Genomic DNA, 18,901 nt, shown 5'->3' with positions numbered 1-18,901 from the left:
CAACAGGACCAAGCAGCGTGCCCAGGAGGAAATGGCCTCCTGGACTTGCGAGGAGATCGAGGAGAGAATATCCTGGACTTGGGAGGAAGTCTTGGCCAGAGATTGTGGAAGCAGACGCAAGGAGAGAAGGGAGGACAGCAACGACGCTGGGGTTCGCGGCCACAAAGACAGCCCAAAAGACAGCCCGGATTTTTTGGGGAGGTGGGGGGGTCACAAGGGGTGGTCGGCGGAACCGAGGAGTGAACCAGAGCCAGTCTGGGAAAAGAGGGAGAAACTGGAGGAGAGTGAACGGAGAGAGTCAGAGACCATCAAAGAGTGGAAGGAGGTATTGGAGGAGAAAGAGCAGAGAGAAATGTTGAGTTGGTGGAAGATGCACGACATTTGCCCTAAGGAGCGTGTAATCAGTTTAATACCACCTGAGTCAGCTCCCCGTACTCGTCCTGAGGAGCGTGCTATTAGTCTGGTGAAATCTGTGCCGGCTCCACGCATCAGGTCTCCAGTACACATCCACAGTCCGGTACATCCTGTGCCTGCTCCCCGCACTGGCCCTGAGGTGTGTGTCACCGTTCCGGTACAATTTGTGCCGGTTCTACGCACCAGGTCTCCAGTGCGCCTCCACAGCCCAGTATGTCCTGCACTCGCCGTGCGAAGTGTGTCATTGTTTCGGTACAATTTGTGCCGGTTCTATGCACCAGGTCTCCAGTGCGCCTCCACAGCCCAGTACGTTCTGTGCCAGCTCCCCGCACTCGCCGTGCGGAGTGTCATCTGTCCGGGAGAATTTGTGCCGGCTCTACACACCAGGTCTCCAGTGCGCCTCCACAGTCCGGTACGTCCTGTGCCTGCTCCCAACACTCACCCTGAAGAGCATGTCACCAGTCCGGTGCAACCTGTGCCAGCTCCATGCATCAGGCCTCCAGTGCGCCTCCCCAGTCCGGTACGTCCTGTGCCTGCTCCTCGCACTCGCCCTGAAGAGCGTGTCACTAGTCCGGTGCAACTTGTACCGGCCCCATGCATCAGGCCTCCAGTGTGCCTCCCCAGTCCGGTACGTCCTGTGCCTGCTCCACGCACTCGCCATGAAGTGCGTGTCCCCAGTCCAGAGCCTCCGGCGACGGTCCCCAGTCCGGAGCCTCCGGCGACGGTCCCCAGTCCGGAGCCTCCGGCGACGGTCCCCAGTCCGGAACTCCCTGCGACGGTCCCCAGTCCGGAACCTCCAACGGGGGTCAATGGACTGGAGCTTCCAGGCAAGGCATCCAGTCCTGCTCCAGGGCAGGAGCCCCCCTCTGCGCCGGTGCCCAGTCCAGGCATGGTGTCCAGTCCAGCTCCAAGGCCGGAGCCTTCCTCTGCGCTGGTGCCCAGTCCAGGCACGGCGTACAGTCCCACTCCATGGCAGGAGCCTTCCTCTGCGCCGATGTCCAGGCACGGTGTTCAGCCTGGGTCCATGGCTGGAATCACAGGATGAGCGGGTTCTTCGGCCCGCACCAGAGCCGCCACCAAAGCTGGTGGATCCGCAAGCTGAGTGGGTTCTTCGTCCCGCACCAGAGCCGCCACCGATGCTGGTGGATCCGCGAGCTGAGTGGGTACTTCGCCCCGCACCGGCGCCACCACCGACACTAATCACCCCCCCACCCTCCCCATTTGGTTTCAGGTTTTGCGGCCAGAGTCCGCACCATTGGGGGGGGGGGGGTACTGTCACGCCCTAACCCATAGAGAGCCATTGTTTCTCTATGGTGTAGTAGGTCAGGGCGTGACTTGGGGGTGATCTAGTATATCTATGTCTATGTTGTGTTCTAGTTTCTTTTTCTATGTTGGGGTTTTTGTATGATTCCCAATTAGAGGCAGCTGGTAATCATTGTCTCTAATTGGGGATCATATTTAAGTAGTTATTTTTCCCACCTGTGTTTGTGGGATCTTGTTTATGTAAGTGCCTGTGAGCACTGCAGTAGCTTCACGTGTCGTGTATGCTTTATTGTTTTTGTGCGGTTCACTTATCAATAAAATATGTCGAACCGATATCACGCTGCGCTTTGGTCCAAATGTTCCAACGACGATCGTGACGCTACAGGGGTGTGAGTACTTATGTAAATGAGATATTTCCGTATTTCATGTATATTTTTGTTTTCACTTCGTGATTATGGGGTATTTTGTGTAGATGGGTGAGAGAACAATACATTTAATCCATAAATTCAGGCTGTAACACAAGAAAATGTGGAAAATGTCAAGGGGTAAAAATACTTTCTGAAGGCACTGCAATAAAGCTTGATTTGACTTAGTCCTATTCTTCAAATTAGATTTTTTGGTTGAGATGGAGAAGTGAATCCAACATAACTCCTGTGTGGCTCAGTTGGTAGAGCATGGTGTTTGCAACGCCAGGGTTGTGGGTTAGATTCCCACGGGGGACCAGTACGGAGAAAAAAATGTATGAAATGTATGCATTCGCTACTGTAAGTCGCTCTGGATAAGAGAGTCTGCTAAATGACTAAAATGTAACTTGTAGATTAAATTTGAAATCAACCAACCATCCTTCATATGGGTCTTTCTATGAATAATGAGGCCAATGTGTGAAATTGGGATCAACATTTCTAAATGGTTTGAAATGAAAATAAAAAGGATGTACATGCAGTTCCACACATGTACTTAGAGGAATAAAAGTGAATATATGCAAACTGGCCCAAAACTCAATGTTTTCAGGGACTTTTTCAAGCACTTCATTGTAATTTTCAATAATATTGAGGTAAAAAAGGTAGGCCATTACCAATTTCAGAATGTAATTTTTTTTAGGCCATGCATTGATATCCAAATGATTATTACAGTGTAAAATATGTGGGTATAATATGGACATTGCCTTTCTAAACTGTAACGCCCTGGCCATAGAGAGGGGTTTTTGTTCTTTATTTTGGTTAGGCCAGGGTGTTACATTCTATGTTAATTTTTCTATGTTTTTGTATTTCTTTGTTTTGGGCCGTGTGTGGCTCCCAATCAGGCACAGCTGTAGTTCGTTGTTGCTGATTGGGAGTCATACATAAGTAGCATGTTTTTCCTTTGGGTTTTTGTGGGTGATTGTTTCTGTTTAGTGCTTTCTGTTTCGTTGTTAGTACCTGACAGAACTGTCGGCTGTGATTTTGTTTATTTTGTCAAGTGTTCTCTTTTTGTATTAAAATTCATTCAAGATGAACACATCCTCCGCTGCACCTTGGTCTTTCTCTAACGACGGCTGTTACAGAATCACCCACCAACAACGGACCAAGCAGTGGAGGAAGGATCAAAGCTGGAGTGGGCCCATGGAGGAAGGCAAAGGAGGACCGGGAAGATGACAGTGGAACGCCGATAGTGTTCAAACCGGAGAGGCAGCCCCAAGATTTTTTTTGGGGGGGGCACATGGACAGATCGGCGGAGCCGAGGATGGAACCAGAGCCAGTCGGGGTAAAATTGGATGAGAGCGAAGCAGAGACTTAAGGAGTTGATGGGTAAATTGGAGGAGAAGAATATGAGAGAGCTATTGTGTTGGTGTATTAGGCACGGCATTCGCCCTGCAGAGCGTGTCCTAGAAATAATGGCACCTGAGTTAGTACTTCATACTTGTCCTGAGGTGCGTGCTAGCCGTCTGGTAAAGACAGTACCAGGCCCACGCACCAGGCCTCCAGTGCGTCAGCCCAGTCCTACTCGTCCTATACCTGCACCTCGCACTAGCTCTGAGGTGCGTGTCCCTGAACTGGCACTTCCAGTACCATCACCACGCATCAGGCTTCCAGTGCGGCAGCCCAGTCCAACTCAGCCTGCTCCCGCTCCCCGCACTAACCCTGAGGTGCGTGTCCCCGAACTTCCAGTACCTGCACCACGCATCAGACCTCCTGTGGGTCTCTACAGCCTGGTTTATCCTGTGCCTCCTCCTCGGACCAGGCCTCCAGTGGGTTTCCCCATCCTGGTTAGTCCTGTGCCTCCTCCACAGACCAGGCCTCCAGTGGGTCACCCCATCCTGGTCAGTCCTGTTCCTCCTCCACGGACCAGGCCTCCAGTGGGTCTCCCCATCCTGGTCAGTCCTGTGCCTCCTCCACGGACCAGGCCTCCAGTGGGTCTCCCCAGCCTGGTGAGTCCAGTGTCTGTGCCCAGAGCCAGGCCTCCTTCATGTCTCCCCAGCCTGGTGAATCCTGGGCCAGAGCTGCCAGAGCCGCCCGCCTGTCCGGAGCCGCCAGAGCCGCCCGCCAGCCCGGAGCCGCCAGAGCCGCCCGCCAGCAGGGCGCAGCCAGAGCCGCCCGCCAGCAGGGCGCAGCCAGAGCCGCCCGCCAGCCGGGCGCAGCCAGAGCCGCCCGCCAGCCGGGCGCAGCCAGGGACGCCCGCCAGCCGGGCGCAGCCAGGGACGCCCGCCAGCCGGTCGCAGCCAGGGACGCCCGCCAGCCGGTCGCAGCCAGGGACGCCCGCCAGCCGGTCGCAGCCAGGGTCGGCCGCCAGCCGGCGCAGCCAGGGTCGGTCGCCAGCCGGGCGCAGCCAGGGTCGCCCTCCAGTCCTCCGGCGCAGCCAGGGGCGCCACCTAAGTGGGCAAAGCCGAGGGTGGAGCGGAGGCCACGTCCCGCACCTGAGCCGCCGCCGTAGGAAGGCCCACCCGGACCCTCCCCTTCAGAGTCAGGTTTTGCGGCTGGAGTCCACACCTTTGGTGGGGGGGGGGGGGGGGGGGGGGGGGGTACTGTAACGCCCTGGCCATAGAGAGGGGTTTTTTGTTCTTTATTTTGGTTAGGCCAGGGTGTTACATTGGGTGGGCGTTCTATGTTCTTTTTTCTAGGTTGGTTTGTTTCGTTGATTTTGGCCGTGGGGCTTCCAATCAGGCACAGCTGTAGTTTGTTGTAGCTGATTGGGAGTCACACATAAGTAGCCTGTTTTTCCTTTGGGTTTTTGTGGGTGATTGTTTCTGTTTAGTGCTTTCAGTTTTGTTGTTAGTACCTGACAGAACTGTCGGCTGTCATTTTGTTTATTTTGTCAAGTGTTCTCTTTTTGTATTAAAATTCATTCAAGATGAACACATCCTCCGCTGCACCTTGGTCTTTCTCTAACGACGGCCGTTACATAAACAGATTGGATGCGTGCATGGCAATTTTTCTGTAGCCTAAGTGGCTGAAGCAGAGACACATAATAAAGCCAACAACAGCATTAATCTCACAATTTTAATCTCACCATCACAGTTTTTATAATGATAAAGTAACCAAAAACCAGGTTCCTTTTTTATTGGAAAGATTTGTATGGAAAGCCAAGATGAAGCCAACAAATGTTGTCATCCTCATAATAACTGCACATAGTTTTACCACAACAGAGTAGTGCAACACCATTCAATTGAAGCGCAGGAAACAAACAAAAACAAAATTAAATCACAGAAAAATTATAAGGAAGCAGAAAAACTTATAAATTGTTAACAATAATTACAACGACTTTTCAAGCACCAAATTGAGGAAATGTCTGATTTTCAAGGTAGGCCTATTCCAGTAATTAAATTTCTGAGCTCCATATTCATGTCGGCTACTTCAAGCCCCTTGTATTGTTTTTAAAATTGCAGGTGTGACATGAAAAACAAAATGTATATATCATGTTATTTCATTACCAGATCATATTGTGGCTATGTAATCTGTTGTCATTATATCCAGAATAATTAATAGGAATAGCGTTGGGTGTTGCACAATAGTCTATCCTACACAATTGCGCACAGTAGACTAGGTGTCCAATCCGAGGCATAAAAACATATGGAAACGTGAACATATTACCTTAATACTTTCTCTGATAAATCGAATGAGACCCTATTGTAAATCAAGCAGACAACAACAGATGATCAACATGAATTCTCTAGGGATATTAGATTGAATGTGGATACAGGCACAACCCAGCTAGCACAGTGGATCTGGGTCGATTCCGGCTGAGAGTCAGACTCGGCTGACATCATGTGGCCCGAACCTGGGCCGCCTTCGGCAGTATTACTTATGGCTAGGATGGGGGATTGAGCTCGGGCCGATTCCAGTGTGAGTTATCTGACAAATGTATATATTACTTGGGGCTCAGGACGATTCCAGTGTGAGTTATCTGGCCCAAATGTATTACTTGGGGCTCGGGCCGATTGGGGCTACTCTCTCGCAGATGTTTACACTGACTGCTCTATGTAATTAACATTTCATAATTTATTTTTTCATATCTTCTAATTGTTTCTGTGTTCAAAAAATACAATTAACAATTAAATGAAATTCTTTAAGAGTCCTATGTAGTATTTTAGTATTTTGAAACTTTGTGCAAGGCAAATCAAATCAAAGTTTATTTGTCATCTGCGCCGAATACAACAGGAGTAGACCTTACAGTGAAATGCTTACTTACAGGCTCTAACCAATAGTGTGAAAAAAAGGTATGTGTGTGTGTGTGTGTGTGTGTGTGTGTGTGTGTGTGTAAAGAAATAAAACAACAGTAAAAAGACATTTGAAAATAAGAGTAGCAAGGCTATATACAGACACTGGTTAGTCAGGTTTATTGAGGTAGTATGTACATGTGGGTATGGTTAAAGTGACTATGCATATATGATGAACATAGAGTACCAGTAGCGTAAAAAGAGGGGTTGGCGGGTGGTGGGACACAATGCAGATAGCCCGGTTAGCCAATGTGCGGGAGCACTGGTTGGTCGGGCCAATTGAGGTAGTATGTACATGAATATATAGTTAAAGTGACTATGCATATAAGATAAACAGAGAGTAGCATGGGGGGCAGGGGGAAGGCACACAATGCAAATAGTCCGGTTAACCATTTGGTTACCTGTTCAGGAGTCTTATGGCTTGGGGGTAAAAACTGTTGAGAAGCCTTTTTGTCCTAGACTTGGCACTCCGGTACCGCTTGCGATGCGGTAGTAGAGAGAACAGTCTATGACTGGGGTGGCTGGGGTCTTTGACAACCGCTGACACCACCTGGTGTAGAGGTCCTGGATGGCAGGCAGCTTTGCCCCAGTGATGTACTGGGCCGTACGCATTACCCTCTGAAGTGCCTTGTGGTCGGAGGCCGAGCAATTGCCGTACAAGGCAGTGATGCAACCGGTCAGGATGCTCTCTGTTGCAGCTGTAGAACCTTTTGAGGATCTCAGGACTCATGCCAAGTCTTTTTAGTTTCCTGAGAGGGAATAGGCTTTGTCGTGCTCTCTTCATGACTGTCTTGGTGTGTTTGGACCATTCTAATTTGTTGTTGATGTGGACACCAAGGAATGTGAAGCTCTCAACCTGCTCCACTACAGCCACGTCGATGAGAATGGGGACGTGCTCGGTGCTCCTTTTCCTGTAGTCCACAATCATCTCCTTAGTCTTGGTTACGTTGAGGGATAGGTTGTTATTCTGGCACCACCCGGCCAGGTCTCTGACCTCCTCCCTATAGGCTGTCTCGTCATTGTCGGTGATCAGGCCTACCACTGTTGTGTCCTCAGCAAACTTGATGATGTTGGAGTCGTGCCTGGCCATGCAGTCATGGGTGAACAGGGAGTACAGGAGGGGACTGAGCACACACCCCTGGGGAGCTCCAGTGTTGAGGATCAGCGTGGCAGATGTGTTGCTACCTACCCTCACCACCTGGGGGCGGCCCATCAGGAAGTCCAGGATCCAGTTGCAGAGGGAGGTGTTTAGTCCCAGGTTCCTTAGCTTAGTGATGAGCTTTGAGGGTACTATGGTGTTGAACGCTGAGCTGTAGTCAATGGATAGCATTCTCACATAGGTGTTCCTTTTGTCCAGGTGGGAAAGGGCAGTGTGGAGTGCAATAGAGATTGCATCATCTGTGGATCTGTTTGGGCGGTATGCAAATTGGAGTGGGTCTAGGGTTTCTGGGATAATGGTGTTGATGTGAGCCATGACCAGCCTTTCAAAGCACTTCATGGCTACCGACGTGAGTGCTACGGGTCTGTAGTCATTTAGGCAGGTTGCCTTTGTGTTCTTGGGCACAGGGACTATGGTGGTCTGCTTGAAGCATATTGGTATTGCAGACTCAATCAGGGACATGTTGAAAATGTCAGTGAAGACACCTGCCAGTTGGTCAGCACATGCCCGGAGCACACGTCCTGGTAATCCATCTGGCCCCGCAGCCTTGTGAATGTTGACCTGTTTAAAGGTCTTATTCACGTCGGCTACAGAGAGCGTGATCACACAGTCGTCTGGAACAGCTGATGCTCTCATGCATGCCTCAGTGTTGCTTGCCTCGAAGCGAGAGCACAATTGGTTAGGAGAACGTAAAACGGCAGCCATCTCCTCCGGCGCCATTCTAGCATTAAAAACTTTGTGGATGAAGCCTGCCAAGTGGTAGAGCAGTCTAAGACACTGCATCGCAGTGCAAACTGCATTGCTACAGATGCTGGTTTGAGACCCATGCCGGCCGCGACCGGTAGACCCATGAGGCGTAGGACAATTGGCCCAGCGTCGTCCAAGTTAGGGGAGGGTTTGGCCGGCCGGGATGTCCTTTTCCCATCGCGTTGTAGCAACTCCTGTGGCGGGTAGCTCCTGATTTCTTTGCGACTTGCGGTAACTCCGTGGTTTTAAACTCTCCGTAGTAGTAAAAACATGTTGGAAACATGAACTTGCTTGACAATGCTGTTTGTTACATGCAATATGCTTTGGGGACTTTACTGGACAGAGGTTGATCTCTGGTTTTGTGATGAAACAAAGATGTGGTTGAATTTATTCTGCCACTGTGTCTTCTTACTGTCTCGGCCTTAGGCCTACATTATTTATCATGGTCACAAGGCATATGAACTAACAGGTTATGGAGCAAACTATGCAATTATCACAACACATACTGTAGGTTGTAATATGGCTTTTCTCTGGCTTGGCTTCCCCAGTGATTTTACCCATTTACAGCAGTAGATTTATTGGAGTGAGCTATGTCAAGAATCTAGTGTAGAAATACATATGCAGTGTGTATAAACAGTGAACCACAGTGACCAGTGGTTTATTGTCTCTATAGCATGGGACAGCAGCGTTTACTGTGTGTGTGTGTATGTGCGTGTGTTTGTGTAGTCTTCTCCGGTAGAAACTGACCGAAAGAGAGGCTTGGAAAGTTGGTCATAGGGGGAGGGCCATTACTACTATGACGCGGGCACCCATGGGTACCCCTTCGTTCCCAAACATTTAGTAAGACAATGCAATCGTCCGCCTTGAATATTATTGAAGCTCTGGTTGAAAAAGGCCCTAAAGATTTATGTTATACAACGTTTGACATGTTTGAACGAACGTAAATATATATTTTTTATATATATATTATTCGTGACGACAAGTCCCGCGCGCTTCAGTACATTTTGAGTAGCCTTCGGAACGCGCTAACAAGAAGGAGCTATTGGGACATAAATTATTAACTTTTTCGAACAAAACTACATTTGTTGTGGACCTGGGATTCCTGGAAGTGCCTTCTGATGAAGATAATCAAAGGTAAGGGAATATTTACAATAGTATATTTGATTTTAGATGGTTCCAAGATGGCGCTAACCTGTATCACCTAGCCTATTTTTCTGAGCATAGCACCTCGTTTATTGCAAAGTGTGATTTCCCAGTAAAGTTATTTTTAAATCTGGCAATGCGGTTGCATTCACGAGTTGTTAATCTATAATTCTTTGAATGACAATATTACATTTTAAAAATGTTTTCGAATAGTAATTTAGTAAATTGTAGCGCTGATTCACTGGATGCATTTGAGGGAAAATATTCTCTGAACATCACGCGCCGATGTAAAATGCTGTTTTTATATATAAATATGAACTTTATCGAACAAAAGAATGCATGTATTGTGTAACATGATGTCCTAGGAGTGTCATCTGATGAAGATTATTTTGACGATGTACTCTCCTAACATGATGTAATGTTTTGCTTTCGCTGTAAAGCCTTTTTGAAATTGGACAACGTGGTTCGATTCAGGAGAAGTGTATCTATAAAACGATGTAAAATAGTCCTATGTTTGAGAAACAGAAATGATTAGATTTGGTTATGAATATGGCGCTCTGATTTTTTGCTGGATGTTGATCCCGATTACGGGATCAGCGCTTCAAGAGAGGGAGCGTGCAATTGGAATGCTGACTGCAGGAATGTCTACCAAAGCTGTTGCCAGAGAATTGAATGTTGAATTTCTCTACCAAAACGCATCCAACGTAATTTTAAGAACTTGGCAGAATGTCCAACCGGCCTCACAAACGCAGACCGCGTGCATGGGGTTGTGTGGGCATGCGGTTTGCTGATGTCAATGTTGTGAACCGAGTTCCCTATAGTAGCGGTGGGGTTATGGTATGGGCAGGCATAAGCTACAGACATCGAACACAATTGCATGCTATCGATGGCATTATAATGGACAGAAATACCGTGACGAGATCCTGAGATACATTTCTTTTAAGGTGTCTGTGACCAACAGATGCATATCTGTATTCTCAGACTGGGAACACACTGGTTGTTTCAACAGATGCATATCTGTATTCTCAGACATGTGAAATCTATAGATTAGGGCCGAATAAATGTATTTTAATTGACTGATATGAACTGTAAATCAGTAAAATCTTAGAAAGTTTTGCATGTTGCGTTTATATTTTACTTCAGTATAGATTGATGTAACATCCTGTTAGTCAAGTTAAGTCCATGTATTTAAGTTGAAGTATTACCCTAATTTCAACGTTTGAAACGCTGGTTGAAATGAGATGACAACAGTACTGGTTGATTTATTTTTTCAAATCCAATGTATTTTCCATGTTGATTCTACGTCATAATATGTTGACAAATTACATTGAAACAACCAGTGTGTTCCCAGTGGGTAGGTTCTATTAAACACAATATGTCCCGAACATGTGAAATTAGATGGGTTTTCGGGGGTGGCTGTGCAAAAGTCATTTAAATCCTTGTTGTTCTCTCCCTATGTATTCCACTGATACCGGTTAAAGTTTCTTGTTTTCTAACTATTGCTTCTTCCTCCCTCGCTTTCTCTCCTCTCCTCGCTTTCTTTGTTTCTGTTTTTCTTCAGACTGGGCTCCTGTAAGGAGGAGATAAAGTCCCCCAGTAGGACAGTCCCCTCCTCGCAGTCGCCGTCTGACTTCCTGGACAAGCTCATGGGGAAAAGGTCTGGCTATGATGCCCGCATCAGACCCAACTTCAAAGGTACGTCAAAAAGTATGTTCAGAAGTAGGCCACAGCTTCCATAAAAAAAATACTGAAACTTCACTAAATTAATGCAAGCAGACAGCCACCGGTAAAAAAAAGTAAGATAGGACTTACCTGTAGAAATGGATAGGAAGCTTGGAACTGCACATTCCATATGGTTGGCCAACTTAAAATTCCATATACCAATGTGATGCATTTTTTTGTTAGCCTAGTTCTCTGTTGAAAAGTTAAACAAAGGGATTCATGCCTAGTATTTCAACTTGTAGCGACAGGAGAGACACAGTATTCCGTACTAGAGAGCCACTGGAATCAGTACACACTCTACTACAGCAGTCGTTCTCCACCATGACCCATCTACAATAGTGTCATACATATTTCATACTTGCTCAACATCATAGAGTTGACAACAAGACACTCTCCACTTCTTGCACATACAATAACCAGTGGCATTCAAATATTTTAAAATCATCTTTATGAAACCTTTTTACAGCAGGTCAAACAGTGAAAGGATTATTCCATATACGGAGTGATGGATTTTATTTTGGTTCTTTTTCAGGTCCGCCTGTGAATGTCACCTGCAATATCTTCATCAACAGCTTTGGGTCCATCACAGAAACGACTATGGTGAGAAAACACATCTGAGAAAAGTCAAATGAGTTAATTGAATTTCCATAGTCAATTAACGTCCTGGAATTAGAATCCATACATTTTCAAGCTAATAATTGAATATGTTGCCGACTACTGCCATCTTGAACAGGTCTCTCTTGCAAAAGAGATTAATCTCAGAGACAAACCTATAAAAAGAAAGGTGAAATGAAATGTTTAAATGAATATGCACATTATACAAAATACCATAATTATCCAGGAATCATGATAACCCTAAGGCAGTCTCATTGTTCAGTATAATCATGAATTACCTTGATAAGGATCATATTTGAGCAGGTTTACACTAGCTAAATCCCAGAATTTACAAAAGAGAAATCTGAAAGCTCTCCTCCAGTTAATATAATACCTGTTCATTCCTAACCTTTGGCCTGCTCAGTATTGGAGCAATTCCCTCACCTCTCTCCCTTTATTTCCTCGAGCCTATCAGAGCAATCTTCAGAGAACAGTGGGTCAGTGATGTTCTGATAATGAACAGTCCACTCTGCAATTAACTTATTGGGGCTATGTGGGACGCTAGCGTGCCACCCGTGGTGCACCCTATCAACAGCAGGTGCATTTCAAGAGCGGCAAATTTGAAACCAAATAAATGTCAAAATTCACATTTTTCAAACATACAACTATCTTACACCCTTTCAAAGATAAACATCTCCTTAATCTAACCACGTTGTCCGATTTCAAAAAGGTTTTACGGCGAAAGCATAAAGTTAGATTATGTTAGGAGAGTACATTGACAATAGCTGTGTGTAATGTTTTGTCAATTCAAAGACAGGCGTCACCAAAACCATAAAACCAGCTAAAATGATGCACTAACCTTTTACAATCTCCATCAGATGACACTCCTAGGACATTATGTTAGACAATGCATGCATTTTTAGTTCTATCAAGTTCATATTTATATCCAAAAACAGCGTTTTACTATGGCATTGATGTTGAGGAAATCGTTTCCCTCCAATAACCGGCAGTCAAGTCAGCACCAAAAATTAAATAATTAAAATTAGAAAACATTGGTAAAATATTATATTGTCATTTAAAGAATTATAGATTTACATCTCTTGAACGCAATCAACTTGCCAGATTTAAAAATAACCTTACTGGGAAATCACACTTTGCAATAATCTGAGCACTGCGCCCAGAAAAATATGCTTTGCTATACAGATAAACGGCCATGTTGGAGAGATCTAAAATCGAAAATACTATGTAAATAATCCATTACCTTTGATTCTCTTCATCAGATGTCACTTCCAGGAATCCCAGGTCCATAACGAATGTAGTTTTGTTCAAAAAAGCTCATCATTTATGTCCAAAAAGCTCCGTGTTCTTAGCACATGATCTAAGCCAGCCGGACTTCTCGTCATGAACGAGGGGAAAAAATATATTTACGTTCGTTCAAACATGTCAAACGTTGTATAGCATAAATCATTAGTGCCTTTTTTAACCAGAACATGAATAATATTCAAGGTGGATGAATGCATTCTCTTTTATAACGTATTGGAACGAGGGTACCCAACATGAACTCGCGCGCCAGAGTCTAATCGGCCATCACCGTTCCAAAGCTCTTGTTCGGTCAGATCTCACAGTAAAAGACTCAAAACACTTTGTAAAGGCTGGTGACATCTAGTGGAAGCAATAGGAAGTGCCAAAACATTAATCAACCCCTGTGTGTTTCAATGGCATAGGCTTAAAGGTAATTCAACACATCAGGTATCCACTTCCTGTCAGAAAATGTCTCAGGGTTTTGCCTGCCAAATGAGTTCTGTTATACTCACAGACACCATTCAAACAGTTTTAGAAACTTTAGGGTGTTTTCTATCCATATATAATATGCATATGCATATTCTAGTTACTGGGTAGGATTAGTAACCAGATTAAATCGTGTACGTTTTTTTATCCAGCCGTGAAAATACTGCCCCCTAGCCCCAACAGGTTAAAGTGACTAGTGATACATTTATTACATCCCATTTTTAATTATTATAGTGGCTAGAGATTTGAGTCAGTAGGTTGGCAGCAGCCACTCAATGTTAGTGATGGCTGTTTAACAGTCTGATGGCCTTGAGATAGAAGCTGTTTTTCAGTCTCTCGGTCTCTCGGTCCCAGCTTTGATGCACCTGTACTGACCTCGCCTTCTGGATGATAGCGGAGTGAACAGGCAGTGGCTCGGGTGGTTGTTGTCCTTGATGATCTTTTTGGCCTTCCTGTGACATCGGGTGGTGTAGGTGTCCTGGAGGGCAGGTAGTTTGCCCCCGGTGATGCATTGTGCAGACCTCACTACCCTCTGGAGAGCCTTGCAGTTGTGGGCGGAGCAGTTGCCGTACCAGGTGGTGATACAGCCCGACAAGATGCTCTCGATTGTGCATCTGTAAAAGTTTGTGGGTGTTTTGGGTGACAAGCCATATTTCTTCAGTGTCCTGAGGTAGAAGAGGCGCTGTTGCGCCTTCATCACCATGCAGTCTGTGGGTGAACCATTTCAGTTTGTCCGTGATGTGTAAGCCGAGGAACTTAAAACTATTTCTGATCAATTTGATGTTATTTTATTGGACAAAAAAGTAGCTTTTCTTTCAAAAACAAGGACATTTCTAAGTGACCACAAACTTTTGAACGGTAGTGTATATAGGTTAAGACCTTTTTTGAAAGAGCACAGTTTGAAAGATATGGTAAATAGAAATCAAACAGGATGGGCATCAGAAATACATGGGAGAGGTTTAGGGTAGAGGAAGGACAGGAGTAAAAACAAACAAAATAGAACTATTGTAAAATAGACTGTGTCCATAAAATGTATATAGTATGAATAAGCTGGAAATACAGGCCTAAGCATTGTTGTTCACTAGTTTTCTCCAATTGGGGGAGGGGTATTAGGGTTGGCGGGTAACAAAGGAAATGTAAATGTTTTAAGATATTGATTTATATGTATATATGTGTATGTATGTATATGTATGTTTTATATATATTATATATATATATATATATATATATATATATAAGTATTTGATCCCCTGCTGATTTTGTACATTTGCCCACTGACAAAGAAATGATCAGTCTATAATTTTAATGGTAGGTTTATTTGAACAGTGAGAGACAGAATAACAACAAAAATATAGAGAAAAACACATGTCAAAAATGTTATAAATTGTTTTGCATTTTAATGAGGGAAATAAGTATTTGACTCCCTCTCAATCAGAAAGATTTCTGGCTCCCAGGTGTCTTTTATACAGGTAACGAGCTGAGATTAGGAAGACACTCTTAAAGGTAGTGCTCCTAACCGCAGCTTGTTACCTGTATAAAAGACACCTGTCCACAGAAGCAATCAATCAATCAGATTCCAAACTCTCCACCATGGTCAAGACCAAAGAGCTCTCCAAGGATGTCAGGGACAAGATTGTAGACCTACACAAGGCTGGAATGGGCTACAAGACCATCGCCAAGCAGCTTGGTGAGAAGGTGGCAACATTTGGTGTGATTATTCATAAATGGAAGAAACACAAAAGAACTGTCAATATCCCTCGGCCTGGGGCTCCATGCAAGATCTCACCTCGTGGAGTTGCAATGAGCATGAGAACGGTGAGGAATCAGCCCAGAACTACACGGGAGGATCTTGTCAATGATCTCAAGGCAGCTGGGACCATAGTCACCAAGAAAATAATTGGTAACACACTACGCCGTGAAGGACTGAAATCCTGCAGCGCCCGCAAGGTCCCCTGCTCAAAAATACATATACATGCCCGTCTGAAGTTTGCCAATGAACATCTGAATGATTCAGAGAACAACTGGTGAAAATGTTGTGGTCAGATGAGACCAAAATGGAGCTCTTTGGCATCAACTCAACTCGCCGTGTTTGGAGGAGGAGGAATGCTGCCTATGACCCTAAGAACACCATCTCCACCGTCAAACATGGAGGTGGAAACATTATGCTTTGGGGGTGCTTTTCTGCTAAGGGGACAGGACAACTTCACCGCATCATTTGACGGGGCCATGTACTGTCAAATCTTGGGTGAGAACCTCCTTCCCTCAGCCAGGGCATTGAAAATGGATCGTGGATGGGTATTCCGGCATGACAATGACCCAAAACACAAGGCCAAGGCAACAAAGGAGTGGCTCAAGAAGAAGGACATTAAGGTTCTGGAGTGGCCTAGCCAGTCTCCAGACCTTAATCCCAAAGAAAATCTGTGGAGGGAGCTGAAGGTTCGAGTTGCCAAACGTCAGCCTCGAAACCTTAATGACTTGGAGAAGATCTGCAAAGAGGAGTGGGACACAATCCCTCCTGAGATGTGTGCAAAGTTGGTGGCCAACTACAAGAAAAGTCTGACCTCTGTGATTGCCAACAAGGGTTTTGCCACCAAGTACTAAGTCATGTTTTGCAGAGGGGTCAAATACTTATTTCCCTCATTAAAATGCAAATCAATTTATAACATTTTTGACATGCGTTTTCTGGATTTTTTTGTTGTTATTCTGTCTCTCACTGTTCATATAAACCTACCATTAAAATTATAGACTGATCATTTCTTTGTAAGTGGGCAAACGTACAAAATCAGCAGGGGATCAAATACTTTTTTCCCCCACTGTGTGTGTATATATATATATTTGCAAAGAATATATGAGGAATTGGAAGTGATGCAGACAATTACATTGACAATCTATCTGCAATATTAAAGATAATCTACCCCTAAAACAAATACTAAAAATAAATGATTCAAATCAGTCTGATCAAGATACACATTACTTTGAAAGTATAAATACACTCAACATCTCAAATAACTAATTGAAAATAATTTTATCTTTGTCGCATTGGCTTGGGTATAATTAACAACAGCAAAGGTTATTAATTTAATCAGACTTCCCACTTTACATCAGAGACAGACTATCATGAACAGAACATGCTAATTAAATAATTGAAACCTGGCAACAGTATCATGGCTCAACCTCGATGTATCTTCCGCAATTCCTCACATCCCATCACCTCGCCTCCTTCTCAACGTCATTCAAGGAGAAGGCCCAAATTCCTTCCCCTCTGACATCTTCTCCTATGCGTTTTGAGGAGGAGGCGAGGAAAGAGGAATGCGAAGAATCGAAAAAAGATTAATTGAGAAAGAGCCAATGAGTCAATTTCTTGGTCAATCCACAGGACTACAGGCTCAATGTGTTCCTACGACAAAAATGGAACGATCCCCGATTGGCTTACCAGGAGTACCCGGACAACTCCTTGGACCTGGATCCCTCCATGTTGGACTCCATCTGGAAGCCTGACCTGTTCTTCGCTAACGAGAAGGGGGCTAACTTTCATGAGGTCACCACTGACAACAAACTGCTGCGGATATTCCAAGATGGGAGTGTACTATATAGCATCAGGTGAGCAGAGACAGTTTGGTCTGTGGTCACAGAGGGAGCTAGTGAGTTATTCAAGACAATTCTGCCTATGGCCGAAGGGGAAGCTAGTGAGTTATTCAATTCAACTCTGCCTATGGCCAAAGAGGGCGCTAGTGATTTATTCATTACGATAACTTTGATACCAATATATTAGCCCCTCAACCCGTACACTGCTGTGAGTTGATCTATCTCTCCTCCATCAACATTCATGACCCCAATGAGGGGAATTTAAAAATATGCAATTAAGCATGCCATATTGATTACAATGGCAGATTTATCCGCTAACAGTCATCACACACTAGTCTAAATACATTTTCGTAGCTACCTCTCTGTGCCAAGGATAAATTACACACGCAGAGAAGCTTCAAAGGCTCATTCACCATTGTATTTTTGGGCCTAGTATTGCACGTTATCGCAGCATAATAGCAATGGAGGCTCCTGCGAGTAGCATAGAGCTGGTGGCTCTCGTCGCTCCACTGGGCAATGCATTACAGCAGGTAATTACACAGCTTCTCTTCAAACCCAAACTCCCTAATAGCTCCTTCTCTTCCTCACGGCTCCTTGAAGACTCAATGCGTCAGTGCTGCAATAAATAAAGGGAAGGATGTGTCTACCAATTAGTTTGCTATTACAGCGAAGCCCTGTAACCAAATGGCATTGTAACTCACGGCATCCTTTGCAATTTGCCTTTTTTGATAATCGGAGAAAACACACACAATTCATGCCGTAATGTATAATAGAGTTTATCTAGGGGGAAGGCCATAAATATTGGTACCGACATAGCATTAGGTACGTTTTCAATCACATTTCTGACCTTCAAAGTCCCTTTGCTGCCCTTTGCATCAGTATTTATTGAGGATCCCCATTAGCTGCTGCCATGGCAGTCACTTGCTAAATTTCCACATTATTTATTACATGATTCAGTTGAGGTTTAGGGTTTAGTGAATGATTTGTCTCAAATAAAATGCTCTTAGTTTTTTAAATATTTTGGACAAATGTATTCCTTGCCACCCATTCTGAAACTAAATGCAGCTCTTTGTTAAGTGTTGCAGTGATTTCACTCTCTGTAGTAGCCTACGTGTAGAGTGTTGAGTCATCCACATACATAGCCAAACTGGCTTTACTTAAGGCCAATGGCATGTCATTAGTAAAGATTGAAAAAAGTAAGGGGCCAAGAAAGCTGCCCTGGGGAATTTCTGATTCTACCTGTATTCCTTTGCCTCTTTGTCTTAATTTCTCCCTGTTATTTGTAATTCTCTTCTTTCACGCTCTCCTTTGCCCTTTACCTTCACCTAAAGCCCTTCTCTCTTTTCTCTCTCTCTTTCTATCTCAGGCTGACTCTCATCCTGTCCTGCCCTATGGACTTGAAGAACTTCCCCATGGATATTCAGACCTGTACCATGCAGCTTGAAAGCTGTGAGTCTCCTTCCTAATTTTCCTTTTAATTCCCTCCCCTCCCTTTTTCACACTGGCTTTTAGTTTATGAATGGAGCGTTTGGTTTTAAGCTGTGAAATTACTTAAGAGATACAATGCATTACCAAAATGATGTTAGACACCTGCTCATCGAACATCTCATTCCAAAATCATGGGCATCAACATGGAGTTGGTCCCCCCTTTGCTGCTATAACAGCCTTAACACTCTTCTGGGAAGACTTTCCACTAGATGTTGGAACATTTCCCACGGGGACTTGCTTCCATTCAGCCACAAGAGTATTAGTGAGGTCGGGCATTGATGTTGGGCAATTAGGCCTGGCTCGTA

General features: G+C 44.9%; 1 protein-coding gene across 1 annotated transcript in view; it reads left to right on the top strand.

Moving 5' to 3' along the window:
* Nucleotides 1-18,901, top strand: part of LOC106611505 (glycine receptor subunit alpha-4) — a 133,056-nt gene that overhangs the window by 70,750 nt on the left and 43,405 nt on the right. The window contains exons 2-5 of the mRNA XM_014211771.3: nt 10,981-11,114; nt 11,674-11,741; nt 16,900-17,123; nt 18,475-18,557. Coding sequence (XP_014067246.1) covers nt 10,981-11,114; nt 11,674-11,741; nt 16,900-17,123; nt 18,475-18,557 — 509 coding nt within the window. The remainder of the gene's footprint in view (nt 1-10,980; nt 11,115-11,673; nt 11,742-16,899; nt 17,124-18,474; nt 18,558-18,901) is intronic.

Source organism: Salmo salar, chromosome 09, assembly GCF_965601325.2.
Source record: "Salmo salar chromosome 09, fSalSal1, whole genome shotgun sequence".
Classification (NCBI taxonomy): Eukaryota; Metazoa; Chordata; class Actinopteri; order Salmoniformes; family Salmonidae; genus Salmo; species Salmo salar.
The sequence above is the reverse complement of the archived record's forward strand: the minus strand, read 5'-3'. Positions and strand labels throughout refer to the sequence as shown.